At 38.2% G+C, this 27,769-nt stretch overlaps 1 protein-coding gene and 1 pseudogene across 5 annotated transcripts in view; one reads left to right on the top strand and one right to left on the bottom strand.

Moving 5' to 3' along the window:
* Positions 1–27,769, top strand: part of CSNK1G1 (casein kinase 1 gamma 1) — a gene marked incomplete at both ends in the record, with an annotated part of 105,266 nt that overhangs the window by 37,017 nt on the left and 40,480 nt on the right. For all 4 annotated transcript variants that reach the window (XM_084241417.1, XM_084241415.1, XM_084241418.1 and 1 more), the window contains 2 exons: positions 23,788–23,939; positions 25,263–25,497. In XM_084241417.1, the coding sequence (XP_084097543.1) occupies positions 23,788–23,939; positions 25,263–25,497 (387 nt within the window). The remainder of the gene's footprint in view (positions 1–23,787; positions 23,940–25,262; positions 25,498–27,769) is intronic.
* LOC311176077 (coiled-coil-helix-coiled-coil-helix domain-containing protein 2-like) lies at positions 2,610–3,142 on the bottom strand (annotated as a pseudogene). The gene has a single exon. The product of its transcript is annotated as a coiled-coil-helix-coiled-coil-helix domain-containing protein 2-like (transcript).

The raw sequence follows: 27,769 nt of genomic DNA, 5'->3' as shown, positions 1-27,769 counted from the left end.
AAAGATAAACACATGCAATTTGCAGCAACATGGATGGCGCTGGAAGGGATCATGCTCAGCGAAATAAGCCAAAAAGAAAAAGAAAAATACCGGATGGTCTCACTCATAGCAGGAATCTAGAAAACTTAAATAAGGGATCAGGAAAATGAATAACTATAAGAAAGTGAAAATCAAAATCAACAAAAAACTATGAACCAGAGACACTTTTAGGGGGGCGGGGGCGGGAGGGGAGGGATTGGGGTCAGAATGGGGGGGCTGCAATTGTATGGGGAATATAACAATAAAATTTATTATTAAAAAAAAAAAATTTGAGGGACCAGGGACCAGAAGCTAGATAGAATAAGATAAAAGAATGACAGATAATTCATAAAAGATATAAGAAATGACTCCTAAACATTAAAAATTGTTCAAATGCACTATTAATTAAAGAAATGAAAACAAATTAAAATAAAAAAAAATTTACATTAGCTGTTTTAACAGCCATTTACCATACTTAACTGATTATGCTATTATGGAGTTTTACTCAAATAGACCCTAGATATCCTTTTTATATATAAGCTGCCATCAACCCAGGCTTTCTGTATTTTGTAGTTATATAATTGGCTCTCGAGCACCTAAACCTCTTAAATGTCATCTTATGCCATTACTACTAACTATTGAGGTACTTCTCAATACTGATTCTGTTACTGAGTATACTATATTTTAATTGCGGTTATATTCCTCATAAAACTGTAACATATTCTTGAGAACAAGGCTTTCTTCACCCTTATGTCACAAGTGTATCTCTAGGCCTGACATAGTCAATCACTATGTAGTAGGCACTTGGGAGGTATTTTAGTAACAGAAGTTAGGAAGATTTGATAAGCATGGATTTTTAAAAATTTTTGCCAAGTAATTAATAAAACTATTAATTATGGGTGGCCAGAAAAGAGAACTTATTTTGAAAGTAGATTAGTTGGCAAGGAAGTAGACAAGATTTCACCATGTCTCATAAGTGTGAGCATGAACACTAGATCTTGTTCATAACTTACAAGCATGAACATTTTGCTCCCTGTTTTTCCAGAGTGAGTTCCCAGCTATAAATGTGACTCATTAGTAGTTAATGTTTGAGTGGCCAGAGCACATATGCCACTGTCTTCAGAACCAAGGTGATGTTGTGGCATTGTAAATAAACAGCCTTACATGTCAAAGGCATACAGTGACCAAAATAATGTAATCAGTGTTTTCACTCACTAGTGCTTTGTCATTATTATCAACACCAGTGATGGGCAAAATATTTGGATACCATGACAAGGAATACCTTAAAAATAAAGTCTATTCTGACATAAGTTTGTTCAAGGAATTAATTGTAAAATTAATGAACAGAATTCTTTGGGAGAAAGAATTATGAATCTGAAGGACAGTGTTATTGCTGTTGTGTTAACAGAACTTGAGACTTTAAATTCCTAAAATAAGAACTTTTAAAAAAAATTTTATTTATTTATGCATACAAGAATTGGGGTATGGGCCAGAGGTGTGGGGGGTGAAAGGATTCACCAGAGACAGAGTGGGGAACAGAACAGGTAGATCTACTGAAATACACTGCTGAGGGGAGCAGTGGGCAAGTCAGGAGAGGTCTGCTGAGCCATGTGGTTATTTCCCTGGCTGGGGATCGAACTCATGCTGCAGAGGCTGTGGATAGCTTCATAGATTGCATCTTAATCCCTTGTGCTACCAGGCAGGCCCTACAATAGGAACTTTTTGTTGGCTTAAAGGTATGCTCATTTCTTCCTTAAGTATCCCATGTCTTAATTATTATCTTGGATTTTGAATCTAGAAATTCATATAGTTCTCTACTCAGGTGGAGATAGGACAAAAATGGCAGCACTGAATGATTGTGAATGTAGGTCAAGTTGAAACTCTTTCTTATTGTCCCTTCTTTTCCTTTTTGATCTTTAACTCCTTCCCTTCCATTCCACTCTTTTCTATAAGAGGTAGTCAAACTTCAGACTTACATTTGCTGAATATAGCTTTCCCATCAAGAATTTTAAGACCTGCTTATTTGATTTGCCATGAGGATTAATACCTCTAAGATAATTATTGAACAAAGTAAAAGGGGTCTTGAAGGTCTTGAATCTGAGGACCTTGATCTTGGTTTATCTATCAACATATCAAATAGCTATCATTTTTTCCTTTTTCATTTATTATTGAATCCAAATTATAAAACATTGATGGATATTTTGAGAAAAATGATGATCCACTCTCAACACGCTAAGTCTGCTGCATTTTGCTTGAATATATCCTTTCCATATGCAGACATATTTCATAACTTTGGTTCACGTATAACTGCATGTCTTTCATTTAACATTATAGCATTTGTCATGATTATGTGGTCTTCATGTTTCTAATTTTTTTTTTGGAAGAAAATCACTTTTTTAATTCACACACATGCCACAAAAGCAGATTTAAGGAAGTCAAACATTTTTCCCAGCCCCAAACTCAGTATCATTTCAGTGAACTTCTAACAATACCTTCTTCCATTGTAATGAAGCCATTAGTGATAGATTTAGCTGGTAGCTTTATACTTTGCATTTCACTATCATTTATATTTTTGCGTTCAATTAACTTGGTCAGGAGAGGTGATTTTCCATGCTTTCAATTTGAACTTCTTGATTAGGCTAATCCATTTGCAAATCTGCACTGTTTGAGCACCTCACTGAAACCCTCACAAAACTTGAGGTCACCCTGGTTCTGGGCACACTCCAAAAACTGCTTCATCTCATAGTGGCATGGGCCAAACTGCCGCTGCTGCTGCTGCTGCTGCTGCTGCTGCTGGTATGCTGGCTGGGTTCCCTGAGGTTCCTGGTAAGTGATGTCAGGCCTTAACGGACCCAGCATTACTTCCTCCATTGAAACCCTCAGTGATGGCATGACCTATTGTGTGTTCAGCAGCAGAGCCCATAGCCACACCTGCTGCAGTGGTTGCCATCTGGGCCATGAGTCCTGGCTGACGGAGAGCAGCAGCAGTTATGCCAACAGCAGATGGGGGAGCTGCTGCTGGCAGCTGAGCTGCAGGTGCTGGCCTGGGTGCAGCTCTCATCTGAAGTGCCCGGCTGGCCGGATAGACCATGCGGGAAGTGCGTCTCCGGCTTCCACGCGGCATAGGAGCGGCACAGCGGCTCGGCGTCGAGAACAGCGGCGCTCAGAGACCCAAACTCCATATTTCTAATATTTGTACAATTTCCCATTACCTTCATAGACCATAATTTAGGCACCCATTTTGTGTTGTCAGACATTTATATTATTTTATTTGAAGAAGTCATTTTCCCCTAGTGGTTTCTGCTACTTGAGTATTGTAACTCAAATCTTTTCTGTCTGTATTTTCTTCCATTTACTCCCTATGTGGTATGAATATTTTTATAGGCTTAAAGAGCTATTAAGTGATAGATTAGGTTAATTCCAAATAATTCCAGAACAAAAGTTTTTGAAATAAGTTACAGGAGGAAAAAATATTAGAGGAAGATAAAGTTTGACTTTGTGTAACAGTGTAAAAGTAATATAAATATTCATTAATGTGGAATTGGATAAATGATGATCTATTTATATCATAGCATTAACTATTAAAAGAAGATAGCCCTGTGTACTAATATGGAAAGATGCCATAATTTATATATATATATATTTTTTTTAATTTATTTTCTTACAACATTGTTAATTTTTGGACAGTATTTGGTTTCCCCCCTCAGGTGTAGTCCTCATAGTTCTCCCACCACCATAGCACCCGTGATCCATTTCTACCACCCTTTGTGCTATTACCTGCCCCATGTTAGCCTTCTCCTCCCGCTCCCCTGCTGTATGCCTCAGATCTATAGGTCAGCTTGCACGTTTTGTCTTTCTCCTAACCCTTTGTTGCCCCATAAACTTGTGGTGAAAGGGTTTGCAAAACACTGTAGCATTGTCCTATTACTACAAGAAAAATGTATAATGCATGTCCGTAAGCGCATAGGAAATACCACAGTGAATATACAAAAAGTGTAATGACAATTACCTTTTAGAAAAGTATTAGGGCAATGGTAAATAGTAGCATTCCTAAGTTTTTACTTTAATTCTTTAATAATCTTGTATTTTTTGTCCTGATCATGTATTACTGTTGTTACTATTATTAATTTTGAAAGGACTGCAGTGAATTAGTCCTTAAATTATCATAGCCTCATTGTAGAGAAAGTCCAAGGAACCTGTCACTGACCCTATTCATTCTGAGCCTTCGGTTAAATCATAATAAAGTCTTGAAATATTTCCTTTCTTTCCAGATCTCTTCTTGTAGGAAGAAAAAAACAAATTGTGAACTAGAATGAGTTGTCTTACGCAACTGGGTTTCTTATCTTTTGTGGGGAGGGCAATTACCATGCATAAGTTAAGTAGTCACATATTCTGAAGGGAGATTTGTACACTGGGTAGAAAGAAGACACGACTTTTTATTTTATTTATTTATTTTTTTAGATTAATTAATTTGTTTATACAAGCACTGGGTACAGTCAGAAGTGCGGGAGGATGAGATAATTCACCAGAGCCAGAGTGGGGAGCAGAGCAGGCTGAATTTCCGAAGTACACTGCTGAGGGGAGCAGCGGGCGGCAGGAGAGGTCTGCGCACCATGTGGTACCCTCCGGTGGCCGGGGAGCAGCCGGGGATTGAACCGGCGCTGCAGAGGCTGCGGGCAGCTTCACAACCCAGCGCTCAACCGCTGCGCCACTGGGGAGGCCCAGACACGACTTTTTAAAACCTATTTGAACTTTAAGAATTAGACTACATGTTACTATATAGTATACATCCTGTGATATTTATACTTGGAATCTTTCTCAATTCCAGAAGACATAAACATTCTTAGGCACTAATTATATTACAAATATAATGCTGGAAAAATGGACAGTGAATCAAGATGGGAATACTAGCTAGTATTTTTACATCGATGGCCACAGTTAGGGGGTAGATTTTTATTTGCAATTGTGCTTCAAATTATTGAGCCTATGATTGTTGGAAAACCTCCAAACTTGCTTCAAAGAAAAACAGTAGTTTTAAATGTTAAACTCTGCAACTATATGTAATGACTATGAAAAATTATGTTTTTTTCCCTTACTGTTGAAAAGTAAAAGTTTTAGATTTTCTTCATGACTAAACTAAATACATTCTTCAGTTTTGACTTATTTTTTGTTTCATTCTTTGCTATAGCACTGTATTTTAATTTTTGAAGACACAAAGGGCTTTGGCATTGAGCACAGTTGTGCTTTTCTTTTCAGATGTTTCTTTAGATTATTCTGAGTACTCAAGATTAGAAGTCAGGGACTTAAAGATTGACTCTGGATTCCCTGGAATTTGTTTGCCCTCCTGGTAGCATCTATATTTGTTTGGCGCAATGGGCCAGCTTTACAAGAAAGAATAGCAGTATTTAATCATGGTAATTAAAGGCTAGAAGCCTTGCAGTCTGCACATGAAAGCAGCCTGTGTTGTAACCATCTTTCATATTTTCTTCAACCATCAGTGTTGGATTAATTGTATTATAGTCATCATGGATAAGTCCCGAATGTGTCTTTCCTATAATGAGACTGTTTGGAGATTTCCCTGTGTTGTCATGGCCATTTACATTTCCCAACCCACAAATCTCTTAGCCACTACGTCCTCATTTTTATTTGTATTCTATTATATAAGATAGATATGTGACAGGTTTGGGGCAGAGATAGGCAAAACCAGTCACCTAAACAGAGAGGAAGCCTACACAAAGGAAAGGAATAGTATGTATATAGGGATCCATGGTTGGAAATGTGCTGGCCACGTGATAAGGGCCTGTAGATGCTTGGCGATTATATATAAAACGAATAAACCAGAACCAAGCATGCAGCTAAAGTGTCAGGAGACTGGAAAGGGGTGGGGGGGAGAGTATGAGTCAGCAAGGGCAGGAACAAATTGAGAAATGGAGGGAGATAATAGGGAAATTGCAAGAAAATAGGACTCTAGGTACAGAAATGAGAATACAAGTAGATAAAATGTGAAGACCTCAGACTTAGCCCACAGGAGCTATGAAGTTGCTTTCTATTCCTTTTTTATAGCTAACTTTCTTAGGAACAATAGCTTTAAGCAGTAACTTTGACATTTTTAGTAAAAGTATTGGAATAGGTTATGGTAAATTCTCACCACTTCACTGAGCATTTAAAAAGGCATAACTATAGTACAAGTACATTACAGTGATCTCTTTGCTTCTGGAGCCTTCTTAATTGTACAAAGAAATCCTAAAGGTCACAAAGGAACTCCCCTTGGTTAGACATTTAATTTTAACTCTACCCAGAATCCTGCCTGAGAACAATTTTCAAGGGCTCTAGGAATAAATATCTTAACATAACTGATCTGAGCCTGACCTGCCATGTCCTGGCATTCCAGCAACTATACTAATGTGCTAATGACTGTTCTGCTTTGGCTCTCTTATAAAGGAGATTCTCATCCTCAAGCAGAGAAAAGACAGCAAGATACTTAATTGAAATTTCACAGTGCAACAAAGCCCATGTAAAATCTCACTGGACATAGACAATAAGTAAATTTAAGTTTCCAGTAGGTATTTTATATGGTTGTCTCATTTTTGCCATCTTTGAGCACAGGGAAATTTAGTAACTTATGTAACTAGGATCTCGGAGTAGGTAAACCTGAGGCAGGAATGAATTTGGCCCTTGTTTTTATATAGACATTTGTCTTGTATATATTTACCCAGCAAATGCCTACAACCTTAGCCCCATTATTCCTTACCTAATTATAATAAAATGGTGGAAGATAAGTTGTGTAACTTAACTTATTTGAACGATTTCTTTCTAAAGTAAATTAATCCTTTACATTGTGTGTGTGTGTTGTGTATTACAACTGAGAAACTCAGAGTTACCCTATGCCAGCCATTTTCACCCAATAAAACCTTTATGCTGTAAATAAAGTGTTGATAATCAGAGTTTGCAATTTTGAAGTTGCTGGAAGGGAATGATTTTATGTGCCTTCAAAAAATTCAGGAGGTGCTGATTGGTACCAGAAAAAACATTGAATCTAGGCAACTGTTAAACTAACAGGAACATGGTTCTACTTCAGTAGAGAAATAAAGTCTAGATCTGAAGAAATTGTAAGGAAGTGTGGGATTGACAAAACCTTCCTATAGTGTTGTAAACTTCCTTAGAAGTTCATTATAAGTAAGCTGGGCAAACACAAACAGTTCACAGGAAAATTAAGAACCTCAGAAGAGATACTGAAATCATGAGAATCTTAAAATAGAAGTGAATCTAGTTTCAAGATTAGTTCGAAACAAATAATGCACCTCAATATCAGAAGTCCCACCATTAGGAGTACTTAAGGAGTTTAGAAGTAACCTTTCAGTCTTCGTTTGTGTATATTAAGTTTAGATAGCCATGAAATAAATGGTGAAATAGTGAGTTTGGTGAAAAAGTGAAATCTGTATCCGTTGTGGCCATGTGTAAGTTTTTCCAGAAGTCTCTTTGTCAAAGATAATTATGTAGGGAAGAGACACATGCCATTTGTATATTTAGGGAAAACTGTATTTATTAATTAATATAAATGGACAGCCCTGAAATTACATCTTGAGGACTGTGGAGGTAGACACTTGCCACCTTAATTATAGGCAGTTTAGCTAAGTAGAGACAGCCAAGAGTTGGAACAAGGAGAAAACTTTGGCCCAAGTTTTTCAGTTTTCTCTGACTCAGAGTTAACCATGTACACCACTCAGATACCTCTCAGATTAATTGGCTGCTGGAATAACCTAATAATCAGGCAAATAGCTAGCTGTTATAGATCACACCTATCTGCTAGTTTATATGTATCTTATTTAAAATGCAAGGATTTTTTTAAAAGATTTATTTATTTATGCATACAAGAACTGGGGTACAGGCCAGAGGTGTGGGGGAGTGAGAGGATTCACCAGAGACAGAGTGAGGAACAGAACAGGCAGATTGACTGAAATACACTGCTGAGGGGAGCAGCAGGCAAGTCAGGAGAGGTCTGCTGTGCCATGTGGATTGCTCCCTGGCCAGCGATCGAACTTGTGCTGCAGTGGCTGTGGATAGCTTCACAGGCTGCTTCTTAACCCCTTGTGCCACCAGGGAGGCCCTAAAATGCAAGGATTTTTTTTTTTTAAATAATAAATTTTATTTTTATATTCCCCCATACAATTGCAAACGCCCCATTCTGACCCCAATCCTTCCCCTCCCGCCCCCCACCCCCCAAAAAGTGTCTCTGGTTCATAGTTTTTTGTTGATTTTGATTTTCACTTTCTTATATTCATTTTCCTGGTCCCTTATTTAAGTTTTCTAGATTCCTGCTATGAGTGAGACCAAAGAGAGAAGGTTTTTGTACCACATCTTCTTGATCCAGTCATCTATTTTTGGGCATTTGGGTTGTTTCCAAAGCTTAGCTATTGTAAATAGTGCTGCGATAAACATAGGGGTGCAGGTGCTCTTTGGAATTGATGTTTCTGTGTCCTTTGGGTAAATACCAGGGAATATTACTCAGCATTCAAAAAAGATAAACACGCAATTTGCAGCAACATGGATGGAGCCAGAAGGGGTCATGCTCAGCGAAATAAGCTAGAAAGAAAAAGAAAAATACTGGATGGTCTCACTCATAGCAGGAATCTAGAAAACCTAAATAAGGGACCAGGAAAAAGAATAACTATAAGAAAGAAAATATCAAAATCAACAAACAACTATGAACCAGAGACACTCTATGGGGAATTGGGGGAGGGAAAAGGAGGGGTTGGGGTCAAAATAAGGGGGTTGTAATTGTATGGGGAATATAAAAATAAAAATTTAAATAAAATTTTTAAAAATAATAATTAAAAAAAAGAGAGAGACGGTTTTTGTAAGGAAATCAACATTTAAATAGAGTGGTGTCATGTGAGGTTGGGAGCTAAAGTTAGCACACAGGTGAAAATCACCACAGTCAAAGTTAGCCTTGAAAAATCCCTTAAATCCATAGAGTATATTATTTAACTAGATTTGTATATATGATCATGTTCTGTAAATATATACTACCTATTATAGTAGGGATGTATTGTATATAGAGTGGTGCAGAGTTTATTTAATAAGGTAGACAAATCTGAAAATTATTTTGTTTTTTTTTATTTTCTTAAACATTTTTTGACCAAGCATAGATTAAATTCAAAAAAGTAAATTGGGTTTTGTTTGTTTGTGTTTTTTTTTTTGCCTTTCCACATCACATTCCTCCCTCACCTTAACTAATTTTTATGAAAATCTTGACCACTCAATACTGTTAACTCTTTTATTTTCTATTTTTTACTGTTAACTCTGCCTATTTTCTACCTGTAAGCTCCCTGAGAACATAGTCTGTGTCTCATTTATCCTTTTTTCTCCACCCCACCCCCCGAATTAGCTAGTGTAGTGTCTTGTACATTATGAGTATAGAAGGGGCCTCCCTGGTGGCTCAAGGGGTTGAGATGCATCACTATGAAGCTATCCGCAGCCACTGCAGCACCAGTTTGATCACCGGACAGGGAGGTTATCCATATGGCGCAGCAGACCTCTACTGTCTTGCCTGCTGCTCCCCTCAGCAGTGTATTTCAGTACATCTGCCTGTTCTGTTCCCCACTTTGTCTCTGGTGAATCCTCTCACTCCCCCACACCTCTGGCCTGTACCCCAGTTCTTGTATGCATAAATAAATAAATCTTTTTTTAAAAAATTATAAAAATTAAAAAAATGGTTAAAGAGGAGGAAGATGTGTATTTCTTGGTCAATGCCACTTTGATTGCAAGTGGCAGAATCTTCTCATTTGAGCTTAGACCCAAATGGGAGATTTACTATAAGACTCCAAGAATATATCTTGGAACCAATACAGGAAATACATGGGTCTCACCAGGGGTGGAACAAAACACTTGGAAAACGTATAAGGACCAAGACAAATACTCTTGTTCTTGACTTTCTGTCTAGCTCTTGCTGACTCTGACAGTCTTTATTTTATTCTCTTTCTGACTAGGGTCTCAAGATCCCTTGTCTCAACCTCTTTCACCTTTTTTAAATTTTGCTCAACATTACCAGCCTTCTCTGTTTCTCTTTAAATTTGATGGAAAATATCCTTTCATATAGCCCTTATCCTTGATTGAAGAACCAGCAGAGATCATCTATGTCCCAGTTGCAAGTCTCTGGAAAAGAGACTGGCTGACATCTTTGCAGTCTTGGTCCAGGTGTCTTATCTTAGTTGGGAGTTAGTCATGTGTACTCTACCACTCAGCAGAGAGCAGATTCTCTAAGAATGTGCTTAAGAACTGGGAGAAAATAAAAAATGGGAAGCTTACTTTTCATTTATTCGCTAAAAAGCAAAACATTTTGCTTGAGACATTTTAACATCTTGATATTTTCCAAGTGGGGAGTAGAGTTTGAAAATAAAAACTGTGTGGTGTTCTGGCATTGTGCAGTGAAAACTCGTAGACAGAGCCTCTTTTACAACTAGTATGCCTGTATTTATTGTACTGACATAGTCTTGTTAGAAAAGAATAATCTTAGAGGAAAACTGCTTTTGTCCTATCTTAAACGATGCAGATTTCCTACTTTTGAGGGGTCTGGAATGATGAATTGAGATCTAAAGCTGTTTGTGCCTAACTTTCACCCTTTGAAGGATCCACTCCTTTCAGGGTGAGTAGCCTGTTTGATGTAAGTAAACATTAGGACAACAGCAAACAAAGGTTATAGTCCTATTCTCTGGGTAAAGGGTGAGGAGGATGTTTGAAAATATCCTAGCCTTTGAGTGCACTTTGCAGAAGGAGCAGCACCAATGTGGCTGGGAGCAGGACCTAAATATAAATATATGTCTGAGGTGGTAATTCAATAGCAAGAACCTGCAGTTGGTATTTGAAAAGCATCTCTGTCTTATAGTATCTGGAACAAATTTCAGACAAGGTAAAGTCTGATGTAGTTGTGTCTTTTCCTTTGAGAAAGAGGGAGAGACTGACAAAGTCTGCATTGACCAGTGAGTGGGGGAGTTAGTGTGTGTGTCCAAGTCTACATCTACATTGTCCAGAAAAAAAAAAAAACATTTTTAAGGGACAATTAAAATGCTTCCGTTGATGTTACAGTATAAGTCTTGCATGTGGCAAATGAATAATTTCTTCTTCTTTTTTTTTTAAGTAGAGTTGTCTTATTTACTAGACTTAGAAAGGTGTGATTCACATACTCAGTACTAATAAATGCTACTCTTTAGTGGAGCTAATTTAGTGGTGATGGTCCTCTGAAATTCTATCCATTCTTCCAAGGAGAGAACATCATGACCTTAACCTTTATTAACTACTAGGTAGCCAAAAAAGGAACTCTTTCTGAAGCCCAATACTTAGTACACTATTGGGCTAGATTAAATTCTATGGTTGTGTGTCCTTTGTGTGTATTTTTTGTTGTTTACAGCAGTGGGATAGTATTTCTCATGACTAACAATGTGCTTTATGATATGACAAAATCTTAAAAAAAATTCACATATAATGCTGTAAGAAAATTGCTTATGTGTTAGAGTCAAACCCCACATGACCTTTCTCTGCCTCTTAAAACTCTCAAATAGCTCTTAATAATGTGAGGCATATAGAGTAGTACATGCCTTCCACCACATACCTAAAGGTGTCCCTCTGCCTCCTGCCAAAAAAAGAAAAGCAACTTCTATTTTCAACATTTTGTTGGTGAAAACTTATCCAATAGTTTAATTGCAAATAGAGTGTTGTGAGTTTAATATAGAAATTGTTTAGCTTGCATACACTTAACAGTAGCATGAAGTACTAACACTTTTTCATTGCATTGTTTTGCAAAGTGTAGAACTGCTATTTGCTCATTGTGAAGGCAGAATTTGGTACTTGTATTTGTCTTCCTTTAAGGAAATAGAAGGTAAGTTTCCAAAAATAGATTCAAGTAACATATGTAAATGGACTGGGCTAGAGAGTTGTGATTAGTTCCAGAAAACTGTACAGTGCTCATGCAGGCAACGGTTTGGAAAAGGTAAATTACAGAAGCCTGTCAGTGCTTGATTGTAAATCAACACAGATCCTAAAAGTTCTAATGTCTTATTTCTCCCTTAATTCTAGGTTATACTTTTTTTGTTTTTTCCCCCCACAGTTGTATGTTATTGTTGTTATAATTGACATATTGTATTAGTTTCAGGTGTGCAGCATAATGATTCAATATTTGTATATATTGGGAAATGATCTCCACAATGAGTAGTTATTTACTTTTCGGTTTTTGCTCTTCCCCCTCCTTTTGTGTACCTGATTGTTTCTCTTCCTTCCAAACCCTCATAGACATTCTTCAGGTATTAAGCATGGTTTAGTGACTACCCTTAGAGAATGTTTGTCGAGGTTAAAAACAGGAAAAGTTTCAGTTCATACTAAGTTCAGTGAGTATCATGGGACTGGCCACAGCCCTCAGTCACTAACTCATGGTTTCTCACAGTTAATCATTAAGAAGGATCTTTGAGCATCCCCCCAAATTATGAAGTACTCTGGAATGAAAGGGATGAATAATAGAAGTGAATTCTTATCGGCTATGAGAAGGTAGATAGATGCATGTACTTACTAACTTGCATTAAAACTTAATGAATTCTTTCCCACTGTCTGTCAGTGTCATTGGTAAGAGAGCATTTTCCTTAAGTTCCAGTAACAGACTACATAAATATAGATTACTTCTCACACCTGCTATCAAAATATTAACCCATAGCTAGCAAAGCCATTTCATATTTGCAGAAAATAACTTGTAGCATGCTTCAAAACCAATGAAAAGATCAGTTTTTAACATTTGGGACCAATTACATTGCCATCTTCTTTCAACAACTCCTAACCAAGAAATTTATATTCCAGCCACTTAAAAGAAGTGTTCAACTCTGTGCTCCTTCGTGCTTTCAACATTCTGACACACTTTAAACATTTCCCTACATTTTCCGCTTTCTTTATTCATCCTATTGCTATAATTCATCATACTTTACCAACCTGTAGCAGTCTCTTATTAATAATTACTTTAGTCATAGTACAAGTAGATGTTTTCACTAACAACACATGCTGACCATTAGTTGTGTCCATAGTACCAGGCTGCATAATTTGGGGGGCGGTCACAGAGTTATAAATAAGATGGTCTCAGCCCTTTGGAAGACTAAAGATACAAAGGAAATTTAATGTTTACTGAGCTGTCAGCATTTTTTTTTTTTGTAAGGCAATGTTTAGCTATTCTTTTTTATTTATTTCTTTATACAAGCACTGGGTACAGTCAGAAGCACGGGAAGGTGAGAGAATTCACCAGAGCCAGAGCAGGAAGCAAAACAGGCAGACCGAAGAAATACACTGCTAAGGGGAGCAGCGGGCTCTGCAGGAGAGGTCTGCGCACCATGTGGCCTCGCTGGGGATCAAACTGGTGCTGCAGAGGCTGCGGGCAGCTTTGCAGCCCAGTGCTCAACCGCTGCGCCACCAGGGGAGGCCCATGTTTAGCTATTCTTTTTTCTGAAGATTTTATTTATTTATTTATTTATTTATTTATTTATTTATTTATTTATTTATTTATTTATTTATACAAGCACTGGGTACAGTGAGAAGCACGGGAGGGTGAGAGAATCACCAGAGCCAGAGCGGGGAGCAGAGCAGGCAGAAGGACCGAAGTACACTGCTGAGGGGAGCAGCGGGCGGTAGGAGAGGTCTGCACGCCATGTGGGACCCTCCTCTGGTGGCTGGGGAGCAGCCGGGGATCGAACCGGCGCTGCAGAGGCTGCGGGCAGCTTTGCAACCCAGCGCTCAACCGCTGCGCCACCGGGGAGGCCCCAGTGTTTAGCTATTCTTAACAAGAGTTCATTAATGTAAGTATCTGGCTAAAAGTGAATTGATATTTTTTAAAAGTATATATAAAATGATGTGGAAGTTCAAATGGGGAAATAGTTTCTAATTCTGACAAATAGAAGGTTTGCTGAGAGGGTGGGAGCTGTGGGGCTTTGTAAAAGGGGTATGATTTTTTTTGTACATGTTCAAGTAGAATAGTAAAGAAAGCCTTCCAAGTAAGGCTTAAGGCCCAAAGGCTCAGGTATGTGTCTGTTCATGCATTTATTAAAGGAGTATTCCTTGAACATCCCACTTGGGGTAAGTATTATTCTAAACTAAGCCCTCAGGATACAGTAGTGAAGAAGCATATGCACTGCCCCTAACTTCTCTTCTAAAAGTAGACAACCTGTGATTGACTTTAGATGAGCAGAACAAGTAGTTCTATAGAGTTAAGGGGGAGAAGAGAGTTGTGGGCTTAGAGAAGTCTTCTTGGTTGGATCATGCAGATTTGTAAGTATAGAACCTGCTTCCTTCTCCATTTTTCTATGTAACTCAACCTCGTTTATATCTTTCATAACTCCTTAAAGAACTGAGAACATGTGCCTTTTGAGCTCCTGAAATGTAGCTAATCTGAATATGCTGTAAGTATAAAATACACACTGAATTTTAAAGATTTAGTTCTCCTCAATAAAAAATTGATTATAATAAATCCAATTTCATCTGTTTTTTCTTTTTAAAATGTGGATTCTAGAAATTTTTAAGTTAAATTCATGGTTTTCATTTGTAGCTTATATTGTATTTTGGTTATTCTGCTGAAGTGTGTTCCTGATACGTGCTTAGAAGAAAATACTAGGAAAGTATGCATTAAGGCAATGTGGGTGTGTAACAGAAAAAAATCCTTATTTTTCCTTTTTTATTCCTTGGGTCTTTTTATTTGCTCAGATATCTCAGACTTTTCAACTTTATTAATGACCTCTGCCACCATTTTTAGCAATATTTGCTTAATCAACTGGTAGTTGAAAATTAAAAGAAACTACAGATGAAAGCAAAATAGTCTTAATTTTCATAGTTTCGAAGAGCTCTTTACCCTGCTTTTACCCCTGTGCTTTTAGCAATTTACATACTTGTACCCTCAGCCTACAAGATTCACTCTCCTCTCTAGCCTAATCAGCTCTTAACCTTCCTTCAAGACAAAATTAGCAGTCAAACTATAAACTGGAGACATTCACTAGGGGAAGGGGAAAGAAGGGGATCAAAACAGGAGGGAAGAGCATAAGAGTTTGTCTGTGGTGGTTCACGGGTGTCTTGGTGGTGGTAATTTTATGGGGACAACACTGTACAAAAATGAGCAATAATGTAAAAATAAATACATAAAAGAAACAAAGAAAAGACAACCTATGAATCCTGCTCTTCCCCAAGCCCTCAGGCAATGTTAGATAACCCCCCTTTCCTGTTCCCATAGCACTTTGTTCTCACTTGTGATGTTTGATGAATGGACAAACTGACCACCAGACTCTGAATTTGAACTTGAAAGCAGGTACATTTCAGCACTTAGTCCTCAGACTAACTGAAAATTGGCAACATTAATGAGTTCACTTTGCTTCCTTGCAAGTCTTCCTGCTTCCTCAGTGACCAGAACTATAAGGTTATCTTGAGTATTCCATCTTTTCTTACTGGAGAGATATTTGGGTAAAGGCTAAAATGAGAAAATGATAACAGCCTGCAGCATCTGTTTAGTTGACTGGTTCTGCGGCCAGCCACTTAACCTCTGCTTTCCTACTCATAAAAGGAGGGTGACACTTGGTACTTTATTCTCCCAGGGCTGTTTTGATGCTTAAGGAAGGATGTTGAAACATTAGAGAGTTCAGGGGTAGGGATACTCTGCTTTTGTACTGTGATCGGACTGTGTACCTTAGTGGGTTTTGTTTTTTCAGTTATACTATACACTTATTACCAGGATGCTTCTAGGAACAATCTGTTAAATGGGGCCAAAGTTAATGAAATCCTATGCTTTATCTGCTTTTTATACTTTCTGCATTAATCTAAGGTAGCTAAGCTGCCTTCTGAGTTTCTAAATGATGTGTTTAACTTCTTAGACTTCATTTGTCTCCTTGGTAGTGATACTAGGAAAATACCACTAATGCACTCCTGATGTGGTCTTACCATGCTTTTGTAAGGGAATATTGCTTTCTTTATTACTTGAATTTATAATCTGTCAGCATCACCATTATCTTGTGATTGTCAGTTAGATTCATGCACAGACTATGTTTTTACTGAATATTTATACAGTCAGTTGAGCTCTTATCAAAATAATGTGACCGACTAATATTTACTGCCATTCAAGATGGCAATGAACTTGGGACATGGGTAGGTATATGTGGTGTAGTAAAAGAGCCTGAGACTTGGAGGCAGAGTTGGGGTTTTAGGGCTTCACTGTACCACTCACTTACTGTATGTCCTGAGCAGGTTCAAAGCTTTGAACCTGCTTTGAGACTCAGGACCTTAGTGATTGTGTGTGTGCACACACACACACACATGCGTGTGTAATAGAGACACTATAAAAGCTCAATTTCTATGCCTCAGAAATGTGAGATTATTCCTCTGTTCTTGCTTATCCTTACCTTTTTGTCCCCCCCTCATAAATTTGAGCTCATGTTAGCAGCAGATGTCTAGTGATATTCCAGTTCACAAGAGACCTATGAACAAGATGATTATAAAACGTTTTTCATTATAGTACAGTGTATCCTGACTCCTTAATTCTGGGTCTGGCTGTTTTTCTTTATTAAACCAGCATTTTGAGTAGTTCTTGTGTTGGACTGGCTTGTGTTATAAAGAGGCATTTTTCAAAGTCAGAAGTGAGAGGGATTCTATTTTTTTTAAAGAGAAATATAGGTATTATCTCATATTTTTTTTTAAGATTTATTTTTTTATGCCTATAAGAGCTGGGGTACAGGCCAGAGACGCAAGGGGTGAGAGGTTCCACCAGAGACAGAGTGGGGAACAGAACAGGCAGACTGACTGAAATACACTCCTGAGGGGAGCTGCGGGCGAGACAGGAGAGGGCTGCCTTGCCATGTGTGTTTCTCCCTGGCCGGCTGGAGATCGAACTTATACTACAGAGGCTGTGGATTGCTTCATAGTGCACCTCCCTTGCGCCACCAGGGAAGCCCTTATCTCATATTTTTTGTAATGAGTAATGCATTGCATAGATTTAGTTTCAGAGTTTTGAACTCAGTACTTTCCTTTTACCCTTTCATTTCTTCCAATGGAATATTATATTGTTTTTTCTGCCTATTGTTCCTGCTCTCTTAAGTGAACTTTAATATTGTTATTATCCCTATTGATAATTCCCCATGTATTATACATTAATTCTCTGATCTCTCACAAATGCTAAAGAACATTCAGTAGTTGTGCTGCATACCACTACCATTGATGAAACCAAAGACCATTTAATTTTTGAGAGAAGCGATTCTACTATCTTTAACAATTAAAAAATCAAACTGTATAAATAAGACAAGAAGAGGGGGTTGCTAATGTCATGTCCTTTAAGATTTTCTCAAGCCCTGGCTTTTAAAAGATAGTCATCACCAACATAAACTTAATTTTTCATAAAAACATTAATATAGATGTTATTTTTATATCCACATATTAATGTAGGTATGGGACTTACTTGAATTTGCTTCACAGCTAGGTAATTTAGTTTTTAAAAAAGAATGAAAGGCTAATTATTAGGCAATAATGTGATCAAATTACCGCAAGCTTCAAGGTGGCTCTATTTCAGTTCTCAGCCTTGATGTGCATTTAAAAATATCTCTACTTAGAGTAGTTACTGTTCATAATGTATTTTAGAATCTTTTTAGGTAACAGCTTGGATGGTGATGCTTTTTTTAAAAAAGCCATTATCTTTGATTTGGTGTATTTAACCCAAGTTAAATTTATGACAGACTGAAATTTAGCTATAGTGTTGTACACCTCACTTCCTGTTCTGTGCAATTTGATGTATGTGTGAGCCTTGTGTCCTGCAGGTTTTATAAGAATATGTTACTAATGGATGAAAAAGCTGTTTCATAGTAACCTGCAATAATATACAAGTTAACATGTGCAGTATGTATATGTGCAAAATATATATTATATATGCAAAATATATATTGTGTACTATACATGTTATATATGTGTTATATATAATATACAACAGACATATAATATATGTCACATATATGCAGTAGTTTGGATTTCTAAGAGAATTAACCCATGACTAAAGGAAATAAGTTGGAATTTAGTGGAAATTCTTCAGAAAAGGAAATTTTAGGATACACTTTTTTAATTTCCAGGTTTTTACACTGTTGATCAGTTTATGAGGGAGACCTCATTAGTGCTTTATTTTCAGAGCAGTTGAGAGTTTATAAATCTACCTTGGTTTCTGAAATACCATGAATCAAAGAATTTATCACATTCACATACATTCACATACACACACACACACACACACACACACTCTCACACTGCTCATCTTTCTTACTTCATCCCCCTTATCTCATAATTATTTGCAGGTAGTATCTTGTTTACTACATGTATAGCTTGTGTTGCATTTAAGAGCCTGCCCTCATGCCCAGTCTTATTAAATGGATTTCTCAGCATAATGTTAATGAATTAAACATCACTACTGGGTTTGAGATGATTCTGCAAAAGATATGAAATATAATACACAAGATCTCTCATTTAAATGCAGTCTAGGTGATAAGTCATTACTCTGCCATAATCTCTGACCAAAGACAGACTTTCTTATTAGTCCTGTCTGTGTCTTTCACTACCAGCACTACCAGGGCAATCATGCGAGAAATGAGGCACAGAATGAAACTTGCGTGGGCATCTTTCTGTACAGATAGTTCTAATGAATAATGGCTACATTTCCCAAAGAGACTTTCATACTCATCAGCAAATTTTCTTTGATATCTAAGAAACCCTAAACAGACAAGTCTTTTAACCAGCCTTTAAATGGTTCCCTTCAAAAAGTATGGAGTTCAGTTCTGATGTGAAAACACCTTCTGGGAGACTGGTCTGTAACAGTTTTCTGAGTCCTCAAAATATTTTAGTTATAAAGCAAAGCAATGCCCTTTATTTTTACTCGTTGGATAGAGTTTTCCAGCTGAGGTTGCACTTCAGATTCACCTTTGAAACTACGATTATGTCCATAACTAAAAAATGTGGTTTAGTAAGTTTGAATTTAGTCACTGCATCTGTTTTGTAAAGATGTTTCTCATAGACAGACTTCCAGTTGAGTACTTTCACCAACTGACAGTTGAATTTGTACCACACCTATTCTGTATATTGTGGAGGTAAGTTTCATTCATACTGGTTCTATGGGTTCATAAAAAGGAACATAGAAGGTAGCTACTTTAACTATAGTGAGGGTTTTCGATTTTAAAGGGAACCAGTCGAACCCACTTTTCCTCACAAATGAAAAAAGCAGAGAGGTGAAGGAATTTTCAAAGTTGGTAACAAAGAATCAAATACTACATCTAAAGCTCTGACTTGTGCTTTTTCTAGCCATCTAAAACCTGGACCTAATCCATCTCTGAGAAAAGATTCCAAGCCATTCAGTAGTTCAGAAGTTGTCTTGAGCATCCCATAGTCTGCCTTTGTATTGCAAAGTCTCAGTATTTAATAAAAGTAGCAATAATGGAGCCAGAGGAGCTCCTCACATCTTTGAAATAGGAGTGATGTAACTCATAGCTAGAAGTTATAGATGAGAGCCTCCCTGGTGGCACAGGCAGTTGAGCACAGCACTGTGAAGCTGTGCAGCCTGTGCAGTGCAGGTCAATCCCGGCCGGCCCGGGAGATGCCCACATGGTGCAGCAGACCTCTCCTGTCTCGCCCGCTGCTCCCCTCAGCAGTGTATTTCAGTCAGTCTGCCTATTCTGTTCCTTGCTCTGTCTCTGGTGAATCCTCTCACCCTCCCGCACATCTGGTCTGTACCCCAGTTTTTGTATGCATAAATAAAATAAGTAAATCTTAAAAAAAATGTTATAGATGACATCCAGATTGCTTTTGTGAGTTCTTTGTATACATGGACATTTCTGATGAGAAATGCCTAGTTTTACTACTAAAGATTGTTGAGAACAGGAAGATCAATTTTCTAATTTAAAATGAACCTTAAGTATCTGGCAGCAAGAGTAACAAATTATGCCAGTGTATTTCCAAGCAGACCTGACTTTGAGCTTTTGCTTCAGAAGGAGAATATTGTGCCCAGATTTGCAATCTCACCAATTAAAGGAGTAATGTATTTATTATTAGGATTAGGTTTGGTTGTTAAAAAATCCAAAAAGTGAAGGTTGATATTTCCTTAGGATTAAAAATGTTGGGAATCCCAACATTAGTGTGATTACTTCACAGCCACCTGGGACTACAGTTCTTTTCTTTGTTCTATCCTTGGTACTATGTCACATCCTCACAGTGTGTGGTACTTCTAGATGGTTTGGGGAGCATTAACAATCATTAGAGGGATACCCTCTATTTGAGTCAGCTCCCTCGAAAGAACTTTTCTTGAAGCATCCATCCAACAATTTCTGTTTCCTTTTCACTGGTCATTCCTATTATCAAAGGAGTTATAACAGAAAGTTATGACAGAGTTTTAACTCTGTTATAAAGTTATAACAGAGCAGGTTGAAGTTATTACGAAAGAAGGATAAAATGACAATTGGGCAGGCAGCTAACAGATCTCTTGTAACCTGTTTTGAAGAATATGATATTTATATTAGGAAAGTTAACTTTTAGTGACATCAAAAAGTATTGCATAGGTTATAAATTTAAAATGATTCTCAGTATACTTCTACTATGTGTCTGATTAAGAACAGGACTAAATCTCTGTTAGTATTCTGCTTTGGATTTCTCAGAAGAGTTCATTGGGAACAGCTTTTAGGTTTTGTATATTTTAAATAAACTGAATGAGTTTTTCACAACAACAAGGGGAAAAGACACTTCAAATTAAATCCTATTTCCTCTTGGAGATGGGGAGAATCAAAACAACCACAAGAACAATTGAACGAAATTTATTGAACTAGCAGAAGCAAAGTGTGCTATATTAGATAATATGAGCTAGGAATGAACATATTAAAACATACAAGTTGTTTAGCATCTAAATGGAACAAGATAGGGCCTCCCCAGTGGCACAGTGGGTTGAGCGCAGCACTGTGAAGCTGTCTGCAGCCTCCACAGCGCCGGTTTGATTCCCGGCCGGCCAGGGAGAATCCCACATGGTGAGGCAGACCTCTCCTGTCTCACCCGCTGCTCCCCTCAGCAGTGCTTTCAGTCCATCTGCCTGTTCTGTTCCCCACTGTGTCTCTGGTGAATCCTCTCACCCTCCTGCATCTCTGGCCTGTACCCCAGCTCTTGTATAAAAACAAATAAATCTTTTAAATAAATAAATAAATGGAACAAGATAAACCGATACAGTACATGAAATAATTAAAGACATGTTATAATAATGAATCATACCAATTCTAGAGAGACCTACCCTAGAGAGCAGAATGGGTACAATGTTAGAGTTTCAAGTACTAGATTTTTTTTTTTTTTCCATTTGGACTGCTCTAACAAAATGTCACAGGCTGGTGTGACTTATAAACAACACAAATTTATTTCTCTCAGCTCCAGAGGCTAGAAGTCTGAGGTGTCACAATGGTTTTATTCCATGAAGGCCGTCTCCGGGATTGCAGGCACCTGACTTCCTGCTAGGTCCTTACATGGTGAAGGGGACTACAGAAAACTACAGGGTCTCTTCTATAAGGGCACTAGTCCTATTCATAAGGGCTCTGCCCTCATGACCTAATTACCATCCTAAGACCCCACTCCTTATATCAGCACCTGGGCATTTGGTTTTAAGCATATGAATTTTGGGGGAACACAATATTCAAATCATAACAGATATAAATTATCTTTCTCTTTATTCTACCTGTACATGAAAAGAGAGTGGGAAGGTAGAGTGAATTTTTTTTTTTTTTTAAGGTGGTAAGAAATCACCAGTTTATTGAATGAAAAACCCGACATCACTCAGTCCACCCGCCCCTCCTCTCTCTCCGGCCTGAGAGCGGGCCAGCCCAGGAGACACTTTGGACGGCAGGGCTTAGAGTGAATTTTGATATCTAAAAAAATTGAAAGCAGTAGCAAGGAGTAATCTATAGCATATACAACTGTAGACCACAGTATACATAAATATATAAAGTGGAAGTGTTTCTGCTCTATGAGACCAGATTTTTAAAATATTCTGGGGGCCTCCCTGGTGGCGCAGCGGTTGAGCGCTGGGTTGCGAAGCTGCCCGCGGCCTCTGCGGCAACGGTTCGATCCCCGGCTGCTCCCTGGCCACCGGAGGAGGATCCCACATGGCGCGCAGACCTCTCCTGCCGCCCGCTGCTCCCCTCAGCAGTGTACTTCGGTCCTTCTGCCTGCTCTGCTTCCTGCTCTGGCTCTGGTGAATTCTCTCACCCTCCCGCACTTCTGACTGTACCCAGTGCATGTATAAACAAACAAACAAACAAACAAATAAATAAAACATGCCTCTATTAAAAAAAATAAATAAAATATTCTGTAGTCTCATTTGTACCCACTGTTTACATGGTGCCATTAAATGTATATTTACTAAATGCCTCATATTTACAATACACTTTGAGGAAATTCATTCGTAAATTACCATTTAGATAAGAAAGTCTACATTTTGGCTTCTTATAGCTATGAATTTCAGACCTAGGGAAAATCTAACCTGTGATTCCTCGCTCCCTTCGTTTTTCCTTTCATAATTACATATCAATAATCAAGCAAGCCCTGTCTTTTTTTTTTTTAAAAAAGATTTATTTATTTATGTATGCAAGCACTGGGTACAGTCAGAAGCGCGGAGGGCAAGAGAATTCACCAGAGCCAGAGCAGGGAGCAGAACAGGCAGACTGACGAAATACACTGCTGAGGGGAGCAGCGGGTGGCAGGAGAGGTCTGCGCACCATGTGGGACCCTCACCCGGCAGCCGGGGATCCAACTGGTGCTGCAGAGACTGCGGGCAGCTTCGCAACCCAGCGCTCAACCACTGCGCCACTGTGGAGGCCCTCGAGCCCTATCTTTTGACTTTGCTTCTGCTGATAGAAAACAGACTCCCCACGAGAAGGGCCAGGTTGCACCCCTTGACCTGAACCCTTCAGTCTGTTTTCCTTGGGCAGCAGTTGCAAAGAACTCATGTGGCAGTAAGCAGAGGGCGTGCTAATGAAACCAGCTAATGCAACAAGTGCTATTAGCCTTGCCTTTGACCTTAGTGAGCCATCCTTTGAACCTTTTGTGACAGGGCACTTTTGAGCATCCTTGGAGGAGAAATAGTCTACTCTGATCCACCAGTGGATCAGGAGCCATTCTCTGTCTTACATAGCAGTGGAAGGGCGTATGGCATTCTGACATTAACTCTTTTTTTTTTTAATTTTTTTTTTAAAGAGGCATGTTTATTTATTTATTTGTTTGTTTGTTTGTTTTGTTTATACATGCACTGGGTACAGTCAGAAGCACGGGGGGAGGGTGAGAGAATTCACCAGAACCAGAGCGGGGAGCAGAGCAGGCAGAAGGACCGAAGTACACTGCTGAGGGGAGCAGCGGGCGGCAGGAGAGGTCTGCGCACCATGTGGGACCCTCCTCCGGTGGCCGGGGAGCAGCCGGGGATCGAACCGGCGCCGCAGAGGCCGCGGGCAGCTTCGCAACCCAGCGCTCAACCGCTGCGCCACCGGGGAGGCCCTGACATTAACTCTTATTTGAACACAGCAATGATTTAGCCTTTCCTACCCGTTATTTGTTCCCTTCAAAATTGTAGCATTCAATTTAAGTTCTTTAGTAGGGATTATGAAAGAAAATAGAAATCTCATAAGTTATACTTTTTTAATATCTACTTAGTGTTGGTGCAGCTGTCTCACATTTTGGTTTTTGTGTCACCCACTCTGTATCCCATTTCCTTTCTACTTTCAGGTGAAGGTCTCCCACAGGTGTATTACTTTGGACCATGTGGGAAATACAATGCCATGGTGCTGGAACTCCTAGGTCCTAGCTTGGAAGACTTGTTTGACCTTTGTGACCGAACTTTTACTTTGAAGACTGTGTTAATGATAGCCATCCAGTTGGTAAGTTGGCATTACCATTATGCACAAGGATAGATGGGTCCGCTAGGGACGTTCTTGTGTACTGTTTGGCGATTTACCAGCTGTAATGACACCTAGTGAATTCATATTTACATACTTGATGGCATTCTAGGAAGCTGACTGAAATAAAAAGGGTTATTCCAGAGAAGTCACACTGCATCTATTGTTTGCTCTATTTAAAAAATGTGTACCTTCAAGCAATACCCTGTCCTCAACTGAAGTGGAAGCATATGATTTAGATTAGGAGAAAGAGGATGATTAGGTAAAATTATGCAAGTACTTTTTGATGTTTTATTTGTAAGTTTTAAGTACTTGCTGTAAGCTTTCATCATAAACCTCCCACTTCCCTCACTCTTAGATCCAAGAAAAGATCAGAGGTGACACCCATTGCCCTAACACTCAGATTCCCAAGTTGTGTGACCAAGAACTTACTTACCTTAATTCTCTGGCTTCCAGTTCTCACAGAGATGGACACAGCTGAAGAAACTATTCTCTCAGATACTGTCAAATTACATACCATTGCCAGCTTAAGGAGTAGTTATGACAGTTCCTTTGAGAAGTTTGTCAACCCCTCAGAGGCAAGATGCACTTGCATCTTTATTGATTTGAAATCATAAATGGTTTTACCTACTGTCTAGTAAAAACTTGGAAATGTTAGAAAATTGACCATGACCTTTCAGTACAAAATTCATGTCTGAGCTTTCCTTTCTATACTAAGTAGAAAAACTTTGTTGATAGAAATGAAATTTGAAATAATTGTATGATTACTATTTGGTGCTTTATTTACTTTGAGTATAAACACTGTACTTCTACCTCTGTTTCTAACTAGCTGCATGATATTTGTCCATTTCTCTGGGCCTCTCTTCCCTTATTTCTGCAACAAAGAGAGCTGGGCTCTAGGGAGTCCTGTCAGACTTGAAGGTAGCATCTATCTTCCAAGGCCATCCACACATTCTGATATCCTATCTGGGAATGCTTCTTGCCTCTCAAATGGTTACCTTCTAAAGGACCATAAAAGCAACTAATTCTGTTCATTTGTGAATTGTGACAAGAGATAAACTAGCTTTCTACCTGAACTGTCCCATCCAGCTTCCTTTTATCTTGATGTTACATATGTATTTGTATCAGAACATATTTTCTGGTTTGCAAGAGTAAAATGACTTTGGGTGGTAAAGAAGAAATTAGTTTCATTTTTTTATGTCAGTAATAAAAACCTGGGCTAATAAAAGAAAATGTTTTATTTTCCAGTATAGTTCCTTAGAGTATTTCCATTGTGTGTGTGTGTGTTTTTTTTTTCTCTTTCAGCTTTCTCGAATGGAATATGTGCACTCAAAGAATCTTATCTACCGAGATGTCAAGCCAGAGAACTTCCTGATTGGCAGACAAGGCAATAAGAAAGAACATGTTATACACATCATAGACTTTGGTCTGGCCAAGGAATATATTGACCCTGAAACCAAAAAACATATACCTTATAGGGAGCATAAAAGCTTAACTGGAACTGCAAGATATATGTCTATCAACACTCATCTTGGCAAAGGTGTGTTTATTTTCTGCTCACAAAAGGTGCAGGTTGTTAAAACAACTCTTTATTCCAATAACTTTTTTGTCCCCATTGTGCATTACAACTTGTGGTTCTCACTGCTTTACATGGTAAATGATTTTTATACTTGAGAAGTTAAGATGGTAAGTTAGTGCCTATCCTTAGCATCCTATTGACAACTTAAAGATTTTTAATTCTTTACATTTTACTTCCAGAAACTTAGTTTCTCTGCAGTGTGGGTACTTCATTGTTGTATTAAGTCAATAGCATTCTAGTAAGTTTGGTAATGAGTTTGGCATTTACATAGACACCATCCAAAAAATGTCAGTCCTGAAAAGGACATATGGCTGGTATCTGCTCTGTGGAAGAATAGTTCACTAAGATGTGGTCTAGGCTGCTGTTCACTGTGCATAATTCTGTGAGTATTTCTTCACAGCACAACATGTGTCTTACTCAGTGAAAATATATTTGCTTCCCATGAGTCTTACATTTTATTCAGGATAGACACTTTGTACATGTATTGATTAAAAACTCTAATCAAGGCAGAGGGCTTTACTTGAACTACCAAATAGTCATGGTAGGCAGTGTGAGCCCAACAATCAGCTCTGGACACCTACTTTTCCACAGCCAGAGGGTCTTTGTGATTTTCCAAAAGTCCAGGGAACTTCTTTTCCATGAGTACTCTGTCAGATCCTCTACTGTTCAATAACCTTTATTTTCAGCAAATTTTTGAAATGTGAACATCATTGTTTCCATGGAGTGTTCTATTTAAGACTGCATTTTGTGAGGTGTGTTGAAATCTTGGCCAGGAAGCACAAGGGGAACCCTCAGCTGGGACAGTCGTATTAATGAAATTTTGTGCACTAACAAGTCTTTTACAGACTAATGCAGATTTCTAAACAGTTGCCTCACTGAGTAAGCTGCTCAGGTATTTAAATGAGGGTTCTAGTACCAGTGAAGAGTAAAAATGACATTACAAAGTAGTTGATAGAACTTGGGTTGAAATCATTAATGCTGTCAGGGTTTTTTGGCAATTACATGGAGTTCTCATTAAGTAAATATAGCACTTTAAAATTAAACTAGAACGTCCCCTGACACTTCTTATTGTCACTTTGGACAACTTACTTGATCTCCTTGGAATTTATCTTTAAAACAAGAAGAATAATTCACAAGGATATTTTGAGGATGAATGGGTAATATATGTAATAAGCTCCCTTACATTGTGCTCACTATTCCTGTGTCATTTCCTTTTTACAAGGAGATAGATTGTGCCATAACTAGTAAAATGATGGTTGTTTGGTTTAGCTAACAAACTCTGGAAGTTGTTCCAGGGCTCAGCAATTCGTATTCTGATTTTATTATTGTTAAGAAAGGCAAGAACAGACAAGGGATGAGTATCCATGTTATGTTTGTGTAAGATACAGTATATTGGTTAAGAAAAAGGATGGAAATCCTGACTCTTACTTAGTAACTGTGATTTTGGTGCAATAATCTTCCTCCCCTGACCTGTTAACTATAAAATGGGTGTGATTGGTGACAGTACCTTATAAGGTAAAAGGATTTTATGAGCTGATATATATATAAAGTATTCATCATAGTGCTTGATAACAGTACAGATTCTGTAATCGTAGTTGTAATTTTTTTAGTCAATGAAACATTTTAAATATCTCTGTCATCATACTGGGTTCTTTTATCTTTTGTCATAAAGTCTTTCTTGCTGAAACTTTGAGATTGTCTCCAGACTTGAACTTACTGAATTCTAGAGTTTTTCAGATCTGTTCCAACATATCGCCTTATTTTGTCATTTCCACATTATAGTGAATACATATAAGTGGCTGTCACATACTCTTTATACTCTGGCCCAGGACTCAAAGCAGAGAGGTTTCCATGGAAATTCTAATCCTATTGATTTTTAAATATGTAGCAACCTTTACATTGAAATGAAAGAAGACTGGGAAGTGTATCTTCAATGACTTGGAGAGAATTACCTGTTAATTTTGTGAGGGAGGAGAACAAGGGATGAAGCCTCCTAAACCTGACATTACCATATCAGCCACCCTTCCATTGATTAAACTCTGATTACAACAGCCCATTTTGTATTATTTACTATACTCATGCTAACAACCAAAAATAGGATGAAAACACTGGGTCACTTTGCCCCTTTTCTTCAATAAAATATATTCATCCTAAATAAAATCAAGAATATGCTTCATGGATTCATGGGCCTCCCTGGTGGCACCAGGGGTTAAGACGCAGCACTGTGAAGCTA

The sequence above is a fragment of the Talpa europaea genome (genome assembly GCF_964194135.1).
Source record: "Talpa europaea genome assembly, chromosome: 8".
In the NCBI taxonomy this organism is placed as follows: domain Eukaryota; kingdom Metazoa; phylum Chordata; class Mammalia; order Eulipotyphla; family Talpidae; genus Talpa; species Talpa europaea.
The sequence above is the reverse complement of the archived record's forward strand: the minus strand, read 5'-3'. Positions and strand labels throughout refer to the sequence as shown.